The sequence below is a fragment of the Xiphophorus maculatus genome, chromosome 12 (genome assembly GCF_002775205.1).
Source record: "Xiphophorus maculatus strain JP 163 A chromosome 12, X_maculatus-5.0-male, whole genome shotgun sequence".
NCBI classification, from domain to species: Eukaryota; Metazoa; Chordata; class Actinopteri; order Cyprinodontiformes; family Poeciliidae; genus Xiphophorus; species Xiphophorus maculatus.
The window spans coordinates 5407823-5429454 of NC_036454.1; the positions used below are offsets into that span (position 1 = coordinate 5407823).

General features: G+C 36.6%; 1 protein-coding gene across 3 annotated transcripts in view; it reads right to left on the minus strand.

Moving 5' to 3' along the window:
- Positions 1-21632, minus strand: part of bmp2k (BMP2 inducible kinase) — a 55563-nt gene that overhangs the window by 2808 nt on the left and 31123 nt on the right. Inside the window, exons 6-16 of one of the 3 annotated variants that reach the window (XM_023344090.1) lie at positions 18913-18994; positions 16266-16398; positions 15387-15490; positions 15229-15308; positions 14302-14453; positions 13481-13656; positions 11673-11795; positions 9580-9794; positions 8440-8615; positions 7404-7508; positions 5272-5639 (exon numbers count right to left, since the gene is read on the minus strand). In XM_023344090.1, coding sequence (XP_023199858.1) covers positions 5608-5639; positions 7404-7508; positions 8440-8615; positions 9580-9794; positions 11673-11795; positions 13481-13656; positions 14302-14453; positions 15229-15308; positions 15387-15490; positions 16266-16398; positions 18913-18994 — 1378 coding nt within the window. In that variant the 3' untranslated portion in view covers positions 5272-5607. Of the gene's footprint in view, positions 1-5271; positions 5640-7403; positions 7509-8439; positions 8616-9579; positions 9795-11672; positions 11796-13480; positions 13657-14301; positions 14454-15228; positions 15309-15386; positions 15491-16265; positions 16399-18912; positions 18995-21632 lie in introns of those variants that run through there. The other 2 variants (XM_023344089.1, XM_023344088.1) reach the window with 2 other exon arrangements.

Consider the following 21632-nt stretch of genomic DNA (forward strand, 5'->3'; position numbering starts at 1 on the left):
TGATTGGGACCAAAGTTGCAACATTCATTTTCAGCAGGTGCGTTTTGCTTCCACACTGCACTGACAAACAAACCAAAACCCTTTAAGAAACCTGTTTCCCTCCTCGCCTGTGGGGGCGCTGCACCAAGAACACCTGAAGGAAATGATAAGCAAACTAGGGATGACACAGAGCGCATCTTCCTTTTTCATGAAATGTCAACAAAAATGTAAAGTAAAGTTTTAGTGGTTGCAGGATTTCTCTTTTGTCTTTGGCAAAACAACAAGTCATTTCTCCCTTTAGCTCTAGACTCAAGCCTTTGTTTCGTTTACATTTACCCAGAATGCCTTGCGCTGCAGTCCGCTTCCTGTTCCTGGTTCGGTTCCAATGCACATATATAGATGCAATCGAACCAGAGTCACTTCAACTGAACCAAGAGCGAGGTTTGTAGGTGCACCGGAATGCACATCAGAGTTACACCCCCACAAACGAACCGGACGATACAGCATTGCATTCTGGGTAAATGCAACCAAAACAAACGTGAGTCTAGTGCTGATGGGAGAAATGGCCACAGTTAAAAGAGAAATCCTACTATCACTAAAATCTGATTTCTGTTTGCATTTTGTGGAGAAGGACGTTGCGCTCAGTGTCTTCTTCAAATGTTTTCATGTTGTTTCCTTCAGTGCCTGCAGCGCCACCACAGGTGAGGAGAGGAACAGTTTCATGAGTTTGGATTGTTCGACAGAGTGCAGTGTGAAAGCGAACCGCACTAGCTGCGTTGAGCGTGTAATTCAGAAAACTCAGTTGATAGTACCAACTGATCAACCGACTGACCTTGATTTTCAAATGAAATGCAAACTTTACTGTGACCCGAGATCAGGACTTTGGAGTCCTCGTTCTTTTTCTCCATAGTCCAGGTGATGCATCTACATGCACCATTTTTTCTACCACACCTTTTCCTTCCACTAAACTTTCCAATAATATGTTTGCATGTGGAACTCTGTAAGCATAACACATTTCTACATTCAAACATACTTACATTTTCAAGTTATTTTCAAGAAAACTAACTCTTGAAATGCTCCAACTGCAGAAATCTTTTCATTTTCCTACAAAACCCACTCGACTTCCTGAACACGCAGCATTACTGAACACAGGATTGACTTTGAAATGATTATCCGACAAATGCCGACAGTTTGTCTCTCATTGAAGCAGAAGAGGAGCAATATGGTGGAAAAGCTGCTGTGACTTCGGACCGCGCAGTGAGATGAACGGGCTTAAAGAGCCGGAGGAATAAGATGCTGAGCCTTTTCCAAGATCCACAAAATTACTTCTCAGATCAAATCTCCCAGAAAAGATTGAAGCTTTAAGTCAGAAAACCTGAAGCAAAAAAAAAAAGAAAAGAAAATTCTGCCTCCGACGGAACAAAAAAAAAAAAAAAGAACCTCTGTGTGATTTTATGTCCAAAACATTTGCATAATGGCAACTAAAAAATTAGCCTAATTAGCGAGTGGAGAGCCTCCAATTGTACTGAACGTAAATGGTGCCACAATGAAGAAGCCAAATAATTGTTCCTGATTAGAGGAAGCTCTAAATCAGAGGAACCCCCTGCTGCGAACATGAACAAGCTCAAACCTCTCCTCATCCTTTTCCAAACTGGCAGAACGAGGCCGCGGATCCGCCAAAAGCAGGAAACGAGGCGGCGCCGCCATCCACCGGGTCCGGGATATTAGTCAGAGCCGTGCATCTGTTCAGCTCACTGCACCGGTCACAGATTATAACTTTAATCAGGTTCACCTCCGAAAACATCTTTAATCGCTCAGAGACGTCAGATTGTTTTCATCTGGACTGGGAATAAGATGCGGGATTACAAGCCACGCAGATTCTTCACAATGAACCAACAAATGGTGGAAATGGGATTTTTCTCTTTGAAAATCTGGCGCAACAGATGCACTGTAGCCTACAAAATATAGTAATAGTAAATTATTCTCCCAGAAAAGAATAAAGAACAAAATATGTCCCGTTATAGTAAATTATTCCTGGTTAAAAGCTGTTAAACTTATTTATCCACCGGAAGTTTTTACAACTGTGAATGGTTTCATTTTGACTGCTTGTTTTCCTTTTATGAACAATTATTTACTGACTAGCGAGGTTTTTATTCAGTCAGAAAAAAAAGTATGAAAACAGACTGAAATCTAAAATTTATCACAAAAAAGGCATTTTGTATCATTTATAAATATTTTTTTCCTAATTAAGTTTTAAAAGAAATTTCAGAAACTACAAATCACTCAGGTTATAATCTGGGCCTGTCTTGGCTCTGAATCTTGACCTTTAGGTTAAATTAGATTCTATAAGCGCCGTTATGAGTATTTGATAGAAACTGAATGAATTTATGATCATTCTTTGACACTTAAAACATTAGATTTACGTTATAGACAATCTGTTCTCCAAACGGCTCATCTTCAGCTTCTCAGTTCAACTTTTCTTTATTTTGTATTTAAGCAGGTTTAATCAGTTTGTAACAGTTTCCAAAGACACATTACATTAGGTATACACAAAATTTCAGCTTTTTAATGAGTAATTTCCTGTAATTAACCAAAAATATCCAACTTCCAGGAGCACCAAACTTGTCTGCTTATGTGGTTATAACAAAATGATTTGACGTCATTTCATCTCGAGGACCCCACTTTGCCGACCTACCTTCTCCAGAAGCTGTTCAACACACCTGCCTGTTCAAAAATACACTTCCTGTGCTTATTAAAAAATATTTCATATTTCAAACTTTTAATGACTCAATTTGCTAAAATTTTCCATCTATTTTTAGTCCAATGTTGGATATTTTACGATTGGATTGGTTAAAATCCATAATACTGACAATAATCAGGCCCATATTATCTTAGATTAAATCAATCTCTACAATCATTTACACAGTAAATCAGGAAACCTGGTCATTTGTTTTCCTGTTAAGGCTTTTTAGTTGACAATTGATTAATTGGATTTAAAAAAAAAAAAAAAAATTTTTAAATGTTTCAGAAACATTTTCTAGAAATTTTATTTTTCTAGATTTTTAGAAAAATTGGCGTTTTCACTTCTGATTTTCATTAGAAGTGCAAAAAAAATGCAAAGAAACAAACTTCTTTTTAAATAAACAGAAGCTGTAAAATATGCTTGTCAAACAAGATGGCCGCCTGTGCTGAACTATGGAAACACAAACAGCCCAGATGGGAGAAAAAAATCCCAATTTTCCAAAAATCAAATCTTCCAAAACCCCCAAAAACGTGATTACTCGATAAGATCAAATAATCAACCAGCCCTATGAAGAACTCAACTCTTGGGATAAAAAGGTCAAGTTGTAATGAGGAAACCATAATTTAAATATTCCAAACTTCATTTCCCATTCATCAGGACAGAACCAGAACCAGTTTGTGTTGGGTCTCGGAGCTCAAACTGAGACAGCCACATCAGGAACATCTTGCTCTTGGTGGAGAGACTTAAAGAAACAACCAAAAGTGAAATTTGATTTGAAATGCTCTCTTTTATTCGTCAGGAACATTCTATAAAGAAATACATTCACAGAATGTTACAGGGCAGAAAACAAGGAATAACATGTTAGTGACGGGGAGCCGCTCACGTCTGGTAAAAACCAAAAACGTTTTTAACTCCTCTGCAGGGTGGGGGGGGGAAAAAACAAAAAAAAGACGATTACACACATACTGAGATCAACAAAAATACATAAATGTAAACATGTAACATTATATTCAGAGATCCAACTGGGACAATAATCTGGTTCTGCTGTAAAGTGCAGCAAATGGCTCTTTTTGTCCCTTTTGGTAAAAAAATGTTTATTTTTGGCTCCATCCACCAAAAACACATGAACAAGATGTTTCTGAGTATGGCTGTCTCACTGAATGAAGAAAGAAAAGAGCGAAAAACAAACTGAGGTGAACTGAAGCCGTTCAGGCGGCGATGTGAGCGGGAACGTGAACTTACCTTCGGCTAAAAGAAAAGAAAATTAGAAAATGGACGACGGAGATGGAGGAGGAAGTCACGGAGCGACGACGGCGGCACACAGACATGCAGCCCAGAAACTAAAAGGAAGCGTTCGCAGCCAAACAGCAAAGTGCCACAAACAGAAAACAACCAAGAAAGGGCCGAAAACTTTAAACTCAAATCGTCATTTTTATCCGAATCTAGAAGAGAAACTACGAGTTGAAGCTTTTTGTCAGGGAGCTAGAAAGGTTTTCTGATCACTTTTGGTCATCAGAATAATGAAATGTTTCAAATCCAACACAAAAATAAAAATGCATTTATGACATCATAAATCATGTAGGACTGAAAAAGTCGAGAAATATTAGAAATTTAAATCTAGAGTTTCACCTGAATAAAGTATCGATATTTGAGCTACAAATCAAACTCTACAAAGTTTGTTTTCTTTTAATAACCGCTTGCTTTTCTCTTTACCTCCAGATATGAAACTGGGATAAAACACTTTTGAATCAAACTGCAAAAACAAAATATTACCATGCATTTTTGGTCTAGTTTCTCGTGCAAATATCTTAGTATGCTGGAAATAAGACAAAACTTAAGTAACTTTTCAGCAACAAATAGGAGCTTGTTTTAAGTAACTAATACTTTAACACTTATTTAAAAAGTGTTATGTCATCGGCAGATTATTTCACTTACAGCACTGGAAAAATGTCTTGAGTGAAATAATCTGCATGTGGAACTAGAACTTTTTCATCAATATTAAGAAATTGTTGACTCAAATCCAGCTCTTAAATCTTGCTGAAAAGTTACTTGTATGTTAGTTTTGTCTTATTTGAAGTGTAATAAGATATTTGCACTATAAACTAGACCAAAAGTACTTGGTAATATTTTGTGTTTTTACAGTGCATGTCTTGAAAATAAACTCATACAAATTTTAACTAGCTTAACCTTGCATTAACCTGTTTCTCCAACGTTATGTTTGTTTTTTCAAACTAATCTAAATTTGGAAAAAGCTTTAAGGATGTGTAGGAAACCCCGCATGTTGAATCATTTAATGCAAAAATAAACCGACTGGTTTCAGCTCTGCTCTTTGAAAATGAGCCTCAACTAAAACGACAAAGAGCAAATAAAGTCTCCCAAACTGAAGGTTTCTGACCCCAAACGTAGAAAAGCCAGCCTGAAGCAGGAAGCGGCGTTTGCAATGCTTAGAGAGAAATCAAACCATGAAGAAGGAAAACCTAAAAAGTATGATGGCACAGAGACAGGAAACTGGAAGGCTGATCAAAAATTTGGAGCAAATTTTTTTCATGCCAGCCTGAAGGAATGAAACGGGAATAAAATCTGTTTGGTCTTTTTTTTTGTTTGGTTGATTTTGTTTCTTTGATGCAGATTTTTACCACAGAGTATCAGGGCCATTGTAGATGTGGAGACAGTAGGGTAAATTTCCACTTCTAAAATATCAACATATTCTCCAATGTTAGAATAATAAAGAATATGTAACATTATAAAGTCAGAAATTTGTGACAAATAAAGCCAGAAGTCCTAAAATCAAAAGCTCAGATCGGCTCCAGGGTCCAGACTCGATGCGGCCATCTTGAATCTTCTTCACCGTCTCAGCCGTGATTTCTGGATTGAGATCGAAGCGTTCAGGGCGAGTCCGGACCCGGGAGACCCTGTTCTGATGTAGGAAGAGAGACCGGATCTAACATTTACACTTTACAAGAGATTCAGACGTACAACTGAATTTTTTGCTTCAGTCTCAGAAAATGTCTTACTTTTTTTGAGAAATATCTGACTTTATAATCTCAGAAAATCTATTTTCATATACATTATTTTTTATACAATGTTTAAAATTTTAGAGAATATTTTACCATGACTAAATTTTAATATTGTAAATTTATACTTATTAACACCATATATTTCTGTTTGGCCCTAATTCTCTGCTGTACAGAAACTTCAGCTCACAAAGAAAAGACAAAAAACATTCCTGCTGACATTCAAGTGCTCACAGGGTTATATTGCATCGTTCCGCTCCAACTGAACCGAAAACGAAATACTCATTCTTTCTAGAAAATATAAAAACACAGCTTATAGTTACGTTTACGCCACAGCTCTTCTATCGAGCCTACAGAACCAGTTCACATTGAGAAGCAGGAAGGAAAAGGAGGCACAGAAGCTTATTGCTGCCGTTGATTATTTGACACTTAGCGAGCGCGTCAGCCTGGATCAGAGCGGATCAGAACATCTCCAGGCTCCAGGTTTCTAATGTCTGCGGTGTCGATGGGCGACGGTGTAAACAAAACGTTTTCTGTGAGACGGGCTCAGTACCGCGAACAGAACCGGGTTCCTACAGGTGCATCTCGAATTAGAAGATCATGAAAAAACATAAAATTCAGAAAGTGTAAACAGATTCTAACCATGTATTCTACTGAGTTTAACAAAAAGTACAAGAAAAAAAAAGGATTTTTGCAATAGAAAAAAGTCTTACAGAAACTGAATGCTGTATCCAAGAACGTTAATGGAAAGTAAGTTGGAAGGAAAAACTGCAGTGCACAACATAGACAAGCTGAAAGCTGCTGTTAAACTTGGACTTCCCAAACGCCTCAGCTGAACCACAAGCTGATCTCCAACCATGGCACGCCGCACTGATGCAGTAATTCAAGCCGAAGGAGCCCCAACCAACTGCTTAGTACATGGACTCAGGAGACATCCCACTTTGTTTCACTTCCTGAATTGAATTATTAAAATACATTTTTAATGATTTTCTAATTTACTGAGATGTACCTGCAGTCACTGATGAAATCAAAAAGCGAAACGAAAACCAACCCTGGACTTTGACACACTTTATAAATCAGTAAACGCATTAGAAATCAGCAAAATAATCAATAAAGTAGTGATCCAGATTGTACTGAGGTCATCAGGCACAGGTATGTAACTCCAGGGATGCTCTAAATATCTGATTCTGTAACATGAGCACCATGACGAGAAACGGGGGAAGAAAACCCATTAAAATCTGCAGTGAGTAATAATTTTTTAACATTTTGAACTAGTTGGTGTTTCTTTCTGATGGGAATCATTCAGCCCTTGCAGTAGCAGCCCTGTTAGGTGTTCGTATTGCTTTTAGCGCTAATGCGTCAACGCAGAGACTCGAAGCTCCGCCCACACATCGGTACCGTTAGCTTCCTGCAGAGCAGAGTTCAGCATGTTGCATAAATGTCTGTTAGAGCAGAATAGTGGTAACTAGTGATAAATGAGCCCAGTGCCGAGTATATTTGGAGAACATGGCTGCCTTTAATTTTCCACCTGGGTAAAGCGGGAGCAGCAACCGACTTCCTGGTTGCGTCTGCACCAGTGGAACTTGGTTTATTGTGGCTTCCCGCCTGGAGGCTCAGGTGGCTCCACAGTACCGGGCCGGCGGGGCAGAGACTCCTCTAAGACTTGCCTGCGTTGGCCACGAAGGGAACCGAGCCGAACAGATCCTCCGGCGGAAGTGCTGCGGGCGGCATCGGGTCCGTTTCCACGCCGACCGTTCGCTCTTCTGGCTTCTCTGTTTGGAGATCAGCAGATCGTCCCAGTTACAAACAAAAACCAAAGACAGCTTCTTGAGATAATTTCAGGGCATCTACAGAAAGTCTTAAGTTAAATTTAATATTTTTTAAATACGACAAAAAATTAATAATACGACCAAAAGAAAAGACTGAAATTTTGAGCTTAAACTTAGAAACTTTCTAGAAAAAAATAAAACTTTTAAGCTTGAAAAGTCAAAGAATTGCTGGAAAAACTCAAAATTTTGTGATTAATCTCAGAAATTTTCTAGAATTTTTTAAAATTTTCTGAAATTCAAAAGTCAAAAATTTGATAGAAAAAAACTGACATTTTGAGATTAATTTCAGAAATTTTCTAGAGCATTTCTGAGCTTCAATTATTGAATATTTTCTAGAAAAAAGATTATTTTTGAGACTAATTGCAGAAATCTTTTTGTTTGAGCTCAAAAAGTCAAAAAAATTTTCAATGTTTGTTTGTTTTTAACCAAATAGAAAAAGAAATTTGTGTTCTGACCCAAAATACAACAGTTTGAATCAACTTAAAAAAAATTATTTTTGTTAGGCATAAGAAATATTTTTGTTTCAACTGTATACTGAACTATAAAAATTACCTTTCTGCTCAAATTAAATGTTTAAACACAACATAAAAAGAAAGTTATAAGAAAATCTAAAAAATTTTTGTTGCATTTAGGAAATAGTCAGAATGATGGAAATACATCTAACAAAACAAAAAAAAAGTGTGTATATTAACTTCACATAATGTACTTAATTTACACTAAAATTAAGTGTAAATTAATTTTAGAAATGTGTTTTTATTAAATTTATAAAAATATGTGGTTTCAAGAGTGAAAAAAACAAGGAAAAAAACTTAGAAAATGTCTGAGATTCAAACTTTGGTTCAAACTCTGAGGAAGGAGAGAAAAGTTGACTTGCTTGCTCTGAGCATGTCGAACTCTCGGTCGATCAGCTCCTCCTCGGTCAGTTTGGAGAAGTTGTCTTCTCCAAACGGGTTCCAGCCCGACATGTCGGGCGGGTGACTGACGCTGCTGCTGCTGCTGCTGCTCTGGGAAGTCGGCGTGATACCGTCTGTGGCCAGCAGGGGGTTTCTGCTGCGCAGAGAGGAAAACATGAACCTCAGGTTCAGCTACTCTTCCCCCACCGCCAAACACTTTTCAAACATTTTCAAGGCAAGTTTTCAAACTTTTCCTGCACCACATTTTGAGACAAAAACAATACAGATTAATTTTTTTTAAATCACCCAATTTGAATAAATAAAGTCTAAACTGTAAGCTTTTATTTCAATTACACAGATTCATAGGTCTCTGAGAAATTAGGAAGAAGTATTAATCACATAGAAACAATTGAAGAAAATTGTGCTAACACCAATGACTTCCAGCACAAATAAAGTGCCTAAACATAATATTCAAAGAAGTTACACAAAAATACCTAACAAAAAAAAAAGAAATGTGAAGTTTTCTGGCTTTTAGCAAGTAGAAATAATTTTGGTGATTCTAGCTAACCTAACGCAAAATAAGTTTAGTTTGATTTAACTTCAGACAGTGAGAAAAAAAAAGTGTTTTTATTAAGTGTATGAAAATATTTGGTTCCAAATGTAAATAACACTTTCCAAATTTAGGTTTTTAATCAAACATTGGAGTGCACTTTTTTACATTACTTAGCCGTTTCAATATGAAGCACTTTCAATGACTTTATATAGAAATGGAACAATTTGTTAAATGTGTATTTTGTTTATTGACCAGTAAGATGCACAAGGTGAGAAAAAGATGTTTCAAAACCTAAAATGTCTTTATATTTCAGTTCAATGTTTTTCAAAGTGAATTTCTTTACATATTTTGCAAGATTTTCAACAAAGGGAGTTCCAAGCCAGAGGTTAATGGGTTTAAAGTTTGGGAATCCCTGATTTACCTTGTAACAGCTGTAAAGTAACATGAATACAGTATGTCACATAATAGTGAACTGAAACTTTTGTTTTTATCTCCAAAGTGCTGGAAAAGTTCGAAAAATTACCTTAAAAATGCTTGAATGTTACTGGGCAAATTGAAAATGTGCTACCTGGGGTTAGTGTACGAGGTTTCCACAGGTGATGGTCCAGCGATGGGTCCAGCTCCAGCTGTGGGCGTGGCAACATTATAAGAACCCAGAGGGATCTGGAACTCAAGAGGGGAAGACATATAGGGAAGAGGCTGCTGAGCGGGATGCTGCTGCTGCTGTTGGTGATGATGATGATGCTGCTGCTGCTGGACAAAAGCCTGCTGGTACTGGTGCAGCTGTTAGGGAGGGAAGAGAGGGAGAAGAGGGGGACGGGAATGAAGGACGGACCATTGACTTCATGGTGCAAAAATGATGATGAAATGTTGTTAGAAACCAGTTCTGGTTCTGGGAAGCTGGGGGACATGGTGGGAGGGAGGGATGAAGGAATGAAAGTCAAAGAGCAGAAAACAAAAACTGAAACAATCAGAGCTCAACATGCAGGGAAGATCCTGAAATATTCTTCCTGTTGCTTTTTATATTCAACTCTGACGTTAGGGCTGCGAATGACGATTACTTATCGATTAATCGCATTAAAAAGGCACATTCTGCTAACTTCTGATTTAACCAATTATTAAACAATACTACAAGTACAATAAAAGATGAAAATAAACAATTCAATTCCTTTTTTAAATAAAAAAAAAAAACATTTTATTGAGCAAAATGCAACAACAAAATGTTTCTTTAGTGAACACTTCATCATTTGAAGCAAAGGAAGCAAAAAACCTAAGATCAATTTATGAAAAGTCCAGCACTTTCTGCTAAACATCAATACAGTGCAGAGCCGACCAGTTGGATTAACCAATTAATAATTTGATAGCAATAGATGGGTAGTATGAGATTTTTTATTATTATTTTTTTTTACAGAATTTGACCCAGGTGAAGCTAAAACGTGAGTTTTGGGTAGAACATCTTTACAGACAAATTTATTTAAAATGCATTTGTTTGTACAGTTTTGTCTTAATTATTTCTTTAAACAACCAGTTTGCTGGGAGAAAAACGCATTCAGTTTGTATACTCCCGTTAACAATTGTTTGATTACTAAATTATTTTGATAACTGATTAATTACGATTAATCGTTTCACCCCCAGTTAATACGAAGTCCAGCTGTGTGTAATTTTATTTTATAAATCCAGCTGCTCCGTTTATGGCCTTAAAAGCTACTTAGAAAACAAACGGCATCCTGAAGACCAAGGAACACGGCAGACAGGTCAGGGAAAAATAGCAACAACAATACAGATTATGAATAAAACCAAATTGTAATGCAACAAAGTTTTAGTGGTGTGAATACTTTTGCTGCATGATGACCTGGATCCAAGCAGGAGTCTGTATACTCCAGCTAACTATTAATCTATTACTAAATCAGTTGACAATTCTTTTAATAATCGATTAATCACCATTAATGTGATTAATCATTTATAAAAGTATATTTCAAATCTGCAAAATGTTTATATTTTTCATGCAGAGCAAGTCTACAATTACACTGAACGCTTCCTTTAAATGTTCAGCAGGTATCCAGGGAATTAAGATCCCCCCTTCCTGTGAACCGCCTCGTATGTCGGTGCAAAACGCTCCATTTCCACCCTCTGTTCCGATCCCCCGGTGGCTTCGCTCGGACCAGATTGCTTCTGAAACAAAGCAGATGGTGCGTGTTCGGTGGGAGAGACGGGCTAAAAATTGTGCCGCCCTAACGGCGCACATTTGGGGGACCTGTGTTTGTGTGTTTGGTTCAGGAGCTGCGTAAATACGAGTTCTCTGAATGTTTGGAGAGATGGAGTAGGAAGTTTGAGCGTCTGTTTCTGATGCTGCTTGGCAGAGACCGGGGGGAGATTTGAGTGAAGGAGGACTTGCTGCCAGTTTTGGGAGCAGAGAAAAGCAAACTGGAGCCATTCTGACATTAAATGAAATATGCAGCTCGGTGATATTTCATGCTGCGCCTCCATGTGTTTCACTGTCATTTGATGAAACTATTTACTGCAGTTTTGGGTGAAATATGCCCTGAAATTCTGTCACAACTTAGACGGAAAAGCTTTAAAATGACAAAAAGAAATAAACTCAGTCTGATGAGTGTTTATCTCAAACAGGAAGGACATCATGGATGCTTTGGCAGAACTCACCATGGCAGCGTACTGAGCCTGAGCGACCTGCTGCTGATACATCGGCTGCATCATCATCTGCTGCTGCTGGAGCAGAGCCTGCTGGTGCTGGAGCTGCAGGGACTGCTGCACGGCCTGTTGGTACTGACACATGTTGGAAAAAATCTTTGAGCATCGTTACTCATCCAGCTAAAAGCAGGGGTGCATAAAGCAGCTGATCATCATCATGTTCCACATAAAACAGCAAGAATAATTTTAAAAAGAGGAGTGTCTGATTATTGGAAAACTCCTTCTTTGACAAACTGCTGTATCCGAAGTTCATAAAGGAGCGATGCCAGCAGCTTACAAACATTACTGCTCCTAACAAAGTTTTCACATTCCTGATGGTATTTGGACAATTTACTTATTGTTAAATGACACTTCTGCTGTTATTGCACATCTGTTTTTCTGCATTTATACTCATTTACTCCATTGTAAAGATTTTCTGTCTTTTTCCATTTTTTTACGTTTAAATCTGGTCTTTGTTGCCGTTTTATATTAATTGTTTTATAGACTGTAGCACTGAGATTTTTATAAATGTAAAGTGCACTATAAACAGTGTTGTTTAGTAACTAGTTACATTTACTTGAGTAACTTCTTTAAAAAAAAAAAAAGTACTTTTAGGAGTATTTTTTACTATCCTGTACTTTTTACTTTAACTTAAAAAATATGTTGTAGTGCTACTCTTAGTGGAGTATGATTTTTCAGTACTCTGTCCACCTCTGGTTATAAATAAAATATATTATTATTTTGTTATTGATGTTTAATACACATATATTATGTAGATAAGAAGAAGTCAGTCTACTCAGTGGCATTTCACCTGCATATCTCCACTGAGGGACAATAAATCATACTTCTTTTGTATTGTATTATTAATAGATTAGTCTTGAATATTTTTGCTTTTCTTCAATGCTAATGGATGATGATAATTTTCCATTTTATTCCAGGTCTCTCTGGTTTTGGTTTATATTTTCAAAGTCTTTCAGACCATTTAAGCAGAGAAAGCTTGTGTTCCTCCTCTCCAGTCTGCGCTTTAATCCAAGTACGCCGTTCCACTGAGCCAGGTATAGAACAAAACATAAAAACAATAGGAACTAAACTAACCTGCATGTCAAACCTTTACAGACTTCATGTTTATACCAGCAACACTAATTTGCAGAAATACTAAGTATTTTGGTCGTGTTTCAAGTAGGGCAAAACTAACTTACAAGTAACATTTCAGAAAGATATAGGAGTTTGTTTAAGTAAATAATTCCTCAATATTGACAAAAAATGACTAGTTCCCCTGTAAGACTATTTCACTTAAAACAAGGCATATTTCTCATATCATAAGAGAAGCCAGTACTTTTTAAAACCAGCTCCTACTACTTGTAAGTTAGTTTTGTCTTATTTCTTTTTAACTTAGATATTTACACTAGAAAACAGACCAAAAATACTTGGTAAGATTTTGTGTTTTTGTAGTATGCTTCTGATTATCTATTCCTCTAACACAGTGGTGTCCCGAAGTCGGTCCTCGAGGGCCGGCATCCTGCATGTTTTAGTACTCTCCCTGGTTTAACGCACCTGGATCAAATGATGTCTCACTAGAAGGTCTAAGAAGAACATTGACATGTTGACAAGGATGTTGTTTCTACCACCAGCCAGAGAACTAAAACATGCAGGATGTCAGCCCTCGAGAACCGACTTTGGACACCCCTGCTCTGCCACATCTACTGGTAATAATTGTTTCTGAATAAAAATAATTTCTACCAAAGCAATGTTTGGTCTGGTGATTGATGGCAGTCTGATACCTGCAGGTATTGCAGCTGCTGAGCATTAGCTTGCTGCTGCTGCTGCTGCTGCACGGCTTGCTGCTGCTGAAGCTGCTGGAGGCGCAGATCTCCAGGCTGCAGCTGCTGCAGGACGCGGTGCTGCTGGCTGCCGGGCGCCGTCTGGACAGACGGCTGTCCTGATCCAGGAGTGGGAGCTGGACAGACACAAGGACGGGTTTATTACTTTAAACTAGGAGTGTCCAAACTTTTTCTCAGGTGGGCCAAAATGGACAGGTCAAAAGTATTCACAGGCCAAAAAAAAAGTAAAAATAAACAAAAATAAATATAAAAAATTTATTTAATTTGCTTTTAAGTCTGATTTTGCTGTTTTTGTACAAACTGGATGTTACTCATTGTAGATCCAAAACTTTAAAATGATTTTGCACATTTCAGTTTTTAGTTTTCAAATTCCTTTGGGCTCGATTGAAGAAATTTATTGCGTTATAAGATTTGAGTCATTCTCTTTCAAAACACTTGTTATATTTAGCCAAATTCAATAAATTAAATAAAAGCTGACTTAAGCGCAGCAAAGCCAGTTTTTGAGTAAAGGTTTCAATATAGCTGTCATAAAGAGAAATACTTTGTGATGTCCTTCACATTTTCTACTGTGATAATTTTACCTTGATTAAAAATAAAAAGCATGCATCTGGCCAAATTCATATCATTCTTCAATTGCAGTTGGGAGCCACACAAAATCACTCCAAGAGCCACAAATGGCCCACAGCCACACTTTGGACGCCCCTACTTTAAACCAAGTTACTTAGAGGTATAGAACACACTGAGTGGGAAAGTGGCCTGACCTTTCTGGCCGTTGCTGACGGGCGCTGAAGGCACGGCCATTTTAACAGGCGTGACGGTGTTGGTGAGCGGCGGCAGGACGTTGCTGTTCGCCGCCTTCGGCCGCTGCCTGGGAGCAATGGATGTTTCTGTTGGACCCACGGAGTCGGTTATCCTAAAACAAAATAAGGACAGAAATTTCTGTTTACTTGCAGGATTCCTTCCTTCATATTCCCAAACTTTATCTAACTCAATTTTCTGAAGTTCTCCATGGTTTAAGTTAAGCTAATTTTAATATAAAAAGTACTGAAATTCAATTTATTTATGGCTGATATTTACAACTGAATCCTGGATTAACACAAAAACTGGGAGGATGGACAGAAAACAGGATACAAAGACGGAAAGGAAATAAGAAACAAAACAAGAAAATAAGGAAAAACTTCAGAAGGAAGGAAAGAGAAGAAAGAACACGGACAGAAACAAAAAAGAGAAAGAGGAAGAAAGGACAGAAAGAAGGAAGGAAGCAAAAAAGGGAGGGAGCAAAGAAATCAGTTTGGACAATAAAGGAAGGGATGATGACAAGGAAACAAAAAACGATACAAAAAAAATAAGAAAAAACAGGAACGAAGGACCAAGTAAGAATTAAAGAACAGAGGAAAAAAGAAGGAAGGAAAAAGAAAGAGAAAGATTGAAAGAAAGAACGAACTGTCAAGGATTAAAACAAAAAGAGGGTCAGAATAACGTCGCCAGACAAACTATGGATGACAAGATTTAGAGAATGAGGAAATAAATTAAATCAAACGTTTTTCCAAATCTAAAAAATACTTAAATCATTTTCCAGACTTTAGCATTTTGTGGTGAATCTACACCCAGAAGCGCAGCGTGCCGTTACTTTAATCTTTATTTTTATTTGATAATCTCCTGCTGGACAGAAGCGAGCAGCTCAGCACCTGGCTTTAGTCATGCTCTTCTTAGCAGCGACCTCGCTGGCTGTCAGAGGCTCAGGAAGCGACGTTGGGATGGGAGAGTTCTGGGGAAACAAAGACCGGTTTTTAAGATCAGCCTGCAGATCTTAAAAACATCCCACCGCCTCGCTGCAGCTACTTACTGAGAGGTTTGGGACTGGGCAGTCTCTTCCTGCTAGTTTAAAGGCAAAGTAGGACACCTGGTAGATGTCTGGTCTCTTCTCCTGGTCCGGCTCAAGCATATATCCTGAAACACAGTGGACACATCAATGTGCAGCTCGCCTGTTGGGCCACACGAGGGAGCTGTTGCGCCAACATTTAAAGGACAAGCAGAGAGGCAGGATCCTGTTTAGGGAAGTGAAATCACTCAAAGCACCCGGTCCGTCTTGACTGACGGCCCTGGACTGGTTCAAACAGGAACAAGATGTGCAAAAGCAGAACAAAGACAAATAAACCAGCTGCAGATGTTGAAAACACTCAAATAAATCCAGTTAATTACAGAAGAAAAAACATATTTCAAGTTAGAGGTTTAATTAAATATTTCATCATTTTCCAAACTTATTCAGGGTCATTAAAACAGATCACAAGCAGGATGTGTAATCAGACAGTTGAATCGGATCACAACCGGTATAATTGGTCCTCCTGTGTAGCATCGAAACGATTGATCATGACTAATTGATTATTAAAATAATAGTCAACCCATTTAGTTATGAATTAATAATCAACTGGACTCAAAAAAGTGTCGTCTCAGAGCAGTAATTAAGCCAAAACTGAACAATCTATTCAGTTTTGCCTCCATCTGAAAATATGTTACATAAAACTACTCAAGTAGCAATTTTAGCTTTTTTTATTGCCTAAAATAGAATTCTATTATTTTGTTTATAAGTATTTCTAATGATGTATGAGAAAAGCTTAAGAGGTTAAATGAAAAATCTGTAGATTGTGCCAATTTCTTAATTCTTAATCGATTAATCGTCAGAATATTTGATTACTAAAGTGCAGCAATGTTCCAGTGTACTTACTGATTAAGCAGTGCAACTTGGTGGAGAACTTGGAGTTATCTGGAACAATAAAGGTTCCGTCACAAATGGCAACCTGGCTCTCCCCAAATGGAAGTGTGAAGAAACAGAGCTTGTACAACAAGCATCCGAGCGCCTGTGTGTGTAAAAATAAATAAATAAAAGAAATACACAAACATTACATTACAAACACAGCATCAACAAATCATCATCAATCTCATGAATTTTCCAGAAACATCTACAAAGCCTCAGTCATTAGCCACCTAGCAGATGGTGACAGCTTCCAAAATATAAACTACATTAAGACGACTTTTCATTATAAAACAGTTCAGTTTTTGTGGAAACAAAATAGACTTTATCGCTCTATTTTCATCTGTAAACAAACAAACAAAAAAACTCCATGGTTTGCCAGATAAAAGTTTCCTGAAATCTTAGTTTCAGGAGACTAAGATTTCCTGAAACTTTAAATTCAAATTAAATTTAATCAAAACATAAATAAATTATGTAAGATATTTCTAGAAGACGGATTCTGGACCTAAAGTGTGACTGAATTTTCAGCCGCACCGTATTTAACATTGCAGTTTTACAGGTTAATCTTTTTTAAAATCACTGTCCAATATAGCATTATTGACTTGTAAAATAATTGACAATTTAGTAAACATAAAGTTATTTATATTAAGAAGAATTTTACAATAAAAGTAACTTACTGAGAAAGTGTTTAAAGTGCTTCAAAGGAGATACAATTTTAAACCTCGAAATAAAAATCTCAGGATAAACTATATGAATGAAATGCTAAAATAAAATTGAAATTCTAAGTTGTCTTACAAAAGTACTTTAGTAATTTAGTTTAGTAATTTAGTAAGGCATCCAAAACATTAAAATGTTACAAGCAATAGTAACTTTTTCAAGTGAATATGCAAAGTAATAAAGTAGTTCTCATTTTGAGTGATTATAAACTTCTCAAACAGTAATTTTTCTAATAAAAAAATATTTTGGACTTGAAGGGAAGATTTCCTCTTGCAATATTGTAGGCAACATTAAACTTGACATTGTCTAATGATTTGTTTGTCAATTACTGATTTGACAAGATAGAATAGAGAAAGAGCGTGGAACTAAAAATGTTTTTTTTTTCATTCTTCATTCTGTATTTTTATCCAGAACTGGGAAACACATTAATTCCTCACATTTCCAAACTGAAGAGGCCTTAAAGTAAACCTTCAGATAAACATTTCACATCTCACTGCAGATACAAACATGCGCCAGTAGGGGGAAGAGTTTCACCTTTTTGATTAAAATCACAGTTTATCAAACCAAGAGACAGAAATAAAGTAATCATAACGTATTATTAGAAAGTGGCATATAAAATAAAATGTTGAGTATTAACTAATTCTGGGAAGCAATTCAAAATATGGACACAAAAACTGAACCATGAACAGTGGAGACTAAAACAGTTGCATGTTGACTGCAAGAAATGCTTCACATTAGTTTCAATCTACAGCTTCATCTTTGAAAATCAAATATAAACTTTTGAAACATAAAAATTCAAAGTAGATAAGATGAATATACAGACTTTAACTAAACCAGTAGTATGACTGGGAGGAAATGAAGCTGGAAAGTTTTCCTCAGAAGAGAATAAATGACGAATCCACATGGAAAAAGCTCAGCTGCAGATAAGCAACATGCCGATGATACAAACTTCAAAGAATTGAACTTTTTTTCGTTTTTCCACAATTCTCCACTCAAAAAGAAATTCAAATCTGGTGAACAACTTCAGGTCAGTTAGTTTATAACCGAAAAGCTTTTATGCAAAGATGAAAATTAGGAAGTGCACATATTGCACTGGAACCAACGATTACTCTAGTAATCAGTCATTCTCATGATTAATTGATTAATCTGATTAAAAATTGCCACATTCTGCAGAGTTTTCTTTTAACTACTTAAGCCTTTTTAAATAAAATTCTAGAAAACCATTAAAAATGCAAATAAAGAATTACATTTCTTTTGTTAAATAAGAAAATTAATTTAAAATAAATACAATAATGTAGAATTTTTTTAGAGAACATAGTGATGCATCTGCAGATAAGAAATACTAACACCTTAAAAACTCAGCTGTTTCTGCTGGACTTGCCAATACAATGCGAGGCTAATCTGTTGATTGATTATTAATAATTGGGGTTTTTTGGCACTTCAATAGTTCTGTGTTAATATATATTCCAGACTAAGGTGTTTTTCCTCCCATCTTAAATGCAAATTGCACATATTTCTGTACAGTTTCGGCTTACTTAATCCTTTTATTGTATTGTTAGTGTTTTTTTATATAAGTCAGTATTCTCCATGCATTAAGTTAGTTGATTATTTCAGTAATCGCTTAATCACAATTATTCATTACGGCTCCAATATTCAGCATTTACTTTTAGCAGCTACTGTGCTTCAAACCTTCAAAAACATAAAAGTCCTGGGCAGGGTATCCTAATCCTAATCTCAAACCGAGAGAAAAAACAGGAGCAAAGATAAGGCAGGACAGAGTTCTGGTTTGTTTCGTTCTGAAGGAACGGACAGATTACTGGAGAGGAGGAGAGAGGGAAACGCCCAGGGTGAGCGGAGAGAGGAAGAACCTGTTGGGTCGAAGTGACGCAAAGTCGCCGCTTACCCAGATATCAGCCTTAGTGGTGATGGCTTTCCCTGCGTACAAGTTAATCATCTCTGGGGCCCGATATGAGAGGGTCGTGTACCTGCAAGACAACAGGAAACCGTCAAACACAGGTCAAAGGTCAGACTACAAAGATTTGGCTCCTTTTCTAACTCCATGTTGGGGAATATTTGTTTTAAAATTAGAAAAACATTATTACAGTTTTGCTAATCAGAGTGCCACAAAATTTTATTTAGTGTTTCATAACTTTCTTTGGTATGAATGTGATGTAAAAAAAAAAAAAAAAAAATCTTAGCTACGCTTTAAAATGGAAAAGTCTAGAAAACACGTCAGTCAAACTGGGAATGTGTGTTGAAGCCAGGAAATCGCACCAAAACGAAACAATGCTCCAATAATCTCAGTTTAAAGTTAAGCAGATGGTATATCCTGTTAGGCACAGTGTAAGATCTGTGATGCTGTGGGCCTGTTTCTCTTCCAAAAGTACACAATACTATGAAAGATCAGGAAAATAGAGTTTATCTGGGGGATGATGATAAAACAAACAAAAAAATCAAGCATAGACAAACCAGAAACTGTTAAACACAAAATTAGACAAGAATGATGTTACTTTTTTTTTTATTTCTCAGTCATTTATCATGTCCAAACATATGTACTTGGATTTAATTGCTTAATTAAATCTGAATTCTGAGAGAAACTGTGCTACTAAACAAACTGGTTCCAGTTCATTTGATCAGTTCTTGATTTTAAATTCAAAGAACCTTTTTTTGCATTTCATCTGGTGAAGTTCGGCTGCGTTTCTGTAGGATTTGGTGATGATCTGGTCTGATTGTCGGGCTGAAAAACTTTCTGATGCAGTTAGACGCGACACTCAGAGCAGTGAAACTGAACCGTTCTGTTCATACTGACAAATATCCTGCTACCTGCTAAAAGCCTGCAGCTGAAACCAGATGTTTACATCTATATAATTAAAAGACACATTAGCCTTTTTTTCAGACCAAAGTTTTCTTGATTCAGGTAAATTAAAATTAGAGAATGAATGGTTTCAACTGTATTTTTTTACTTAAACCTGATCACTGTAATTATTTCAAGATAAGCGTAGCTTTCCTTCGACCATATAATTGCACAATTTGACATTTCAAAAATGCATTTGCTTAATGGAAACACGCCATTTTCAGTTTTTTGGTTTATTTCACAAAGCTGCAATGGAAACATTTTCTCTGCATCAGCAACTGGGTGTTACTACTGTCGGAAACCACAAGACGACAGCGACAGGAAGTAGTTGGAGGATGTTTTTAAGGACTTCAGTTAAATTTATTCACATGATTTTAATTGCATTTCCTATTGGTTGGGAATACCATAATTGCAAAATTATGTTTCTTCTTACATTAGCAAAATATTGACAAAGTTTTGAAAACGCAACTTGTGACTCCAATGTGTTCACCCAATCCAGATTTACCTTTATGTATCACATGCAATGATTTAAAATGTTTTTTTAAACATCAATAATGCTGAGAGCAAACTTGCAGAGATTTAAAGAGATAAGTCACTTTAAATCTAATAAATCAAAAATCTAACAGAATAAATCAAAGTTTTTCCTGAGTCAGGGCAGCCATAGTTTCTTCTGACTGATCTGATGCAGACGGCAGGTTTACACACAGCCATAAACCGCTGATAAGCGCCACACGTTGCACTTTATTCCAGCTGTAAATGTGGGAAAGTCAACAGGCCAGAGCTGACGTAGCGATCAGAGATTTTGCTCTGTAAATATAAAACACACAATGGAGAGCAGCAGAGAAAGCCTGCAGCAGTGACCGCCTGATAAACCACCATTTGCAAAGGGTCAATAAAGTCTTGTTTGCCGCCGCAGGAGGGAGATCGGCTGCCTGTGTGAAAAACTTAAATTATATCGATAATTCAATTCAGTAAGTGACTCGTATATATTTATTTCACACAAAGTGATGCATTTCAATCCTTTATTTCTGCTAATCTCCAGGATTATGGCTCACAGCTGAGAAAGCAGAGGAAAAGTGTGTGAATGCACTGAAGGGAATATTCAGTTGTTGCTTCTTTTTATTGTGAAATAAACAAATCAAATACAGCTGATAGGATTAAGTGAACAATCAGAAACAAAACAAAATGTGTGGAAAGAAAAACTATGCATGTTCTTTACACTGCAAAAACAAAATATTTACAAGTATTTTTGTATCTATTGAAAATATCTTAGTACAATTGTAAAAAGACAAATCTAACTTCTAAGTAACTTTTCAGTAAGGTAGAGGAGTTTGTTATAAATAAATAATTCCATAATATTGATGAAAAACTACTTGTTGCATTGGCAGATAAATTAACTTATAATATGGGAAAAATGTATTTTTATAATAATCTGCCAATTTTTCACTATTAAGGAATCATTGACTTAAAACAAGCTGCTACATCTTGGTTTGGTCTTACTTCACATGTATCAAGATAATTGTCCTAGAAACTGGACCAAAAATAATTGGCAGAATTTTGTGTTTTTGCAGTGTGCGAACATACGATGCACGGTAGCTGCAATCCACACCTTGTGAATCTCTCAAAATGTTCACTGTTTTCTGCCACACTTTTTCCTTCTACTCAACTTCCCATTAACATCTTGCTTCTTAAGCAATGACCTCAATCACTGTTGAGTGGATTTTATTCAAATATTCTCAGAAACTGAACTATATGAGCCATAATCAACA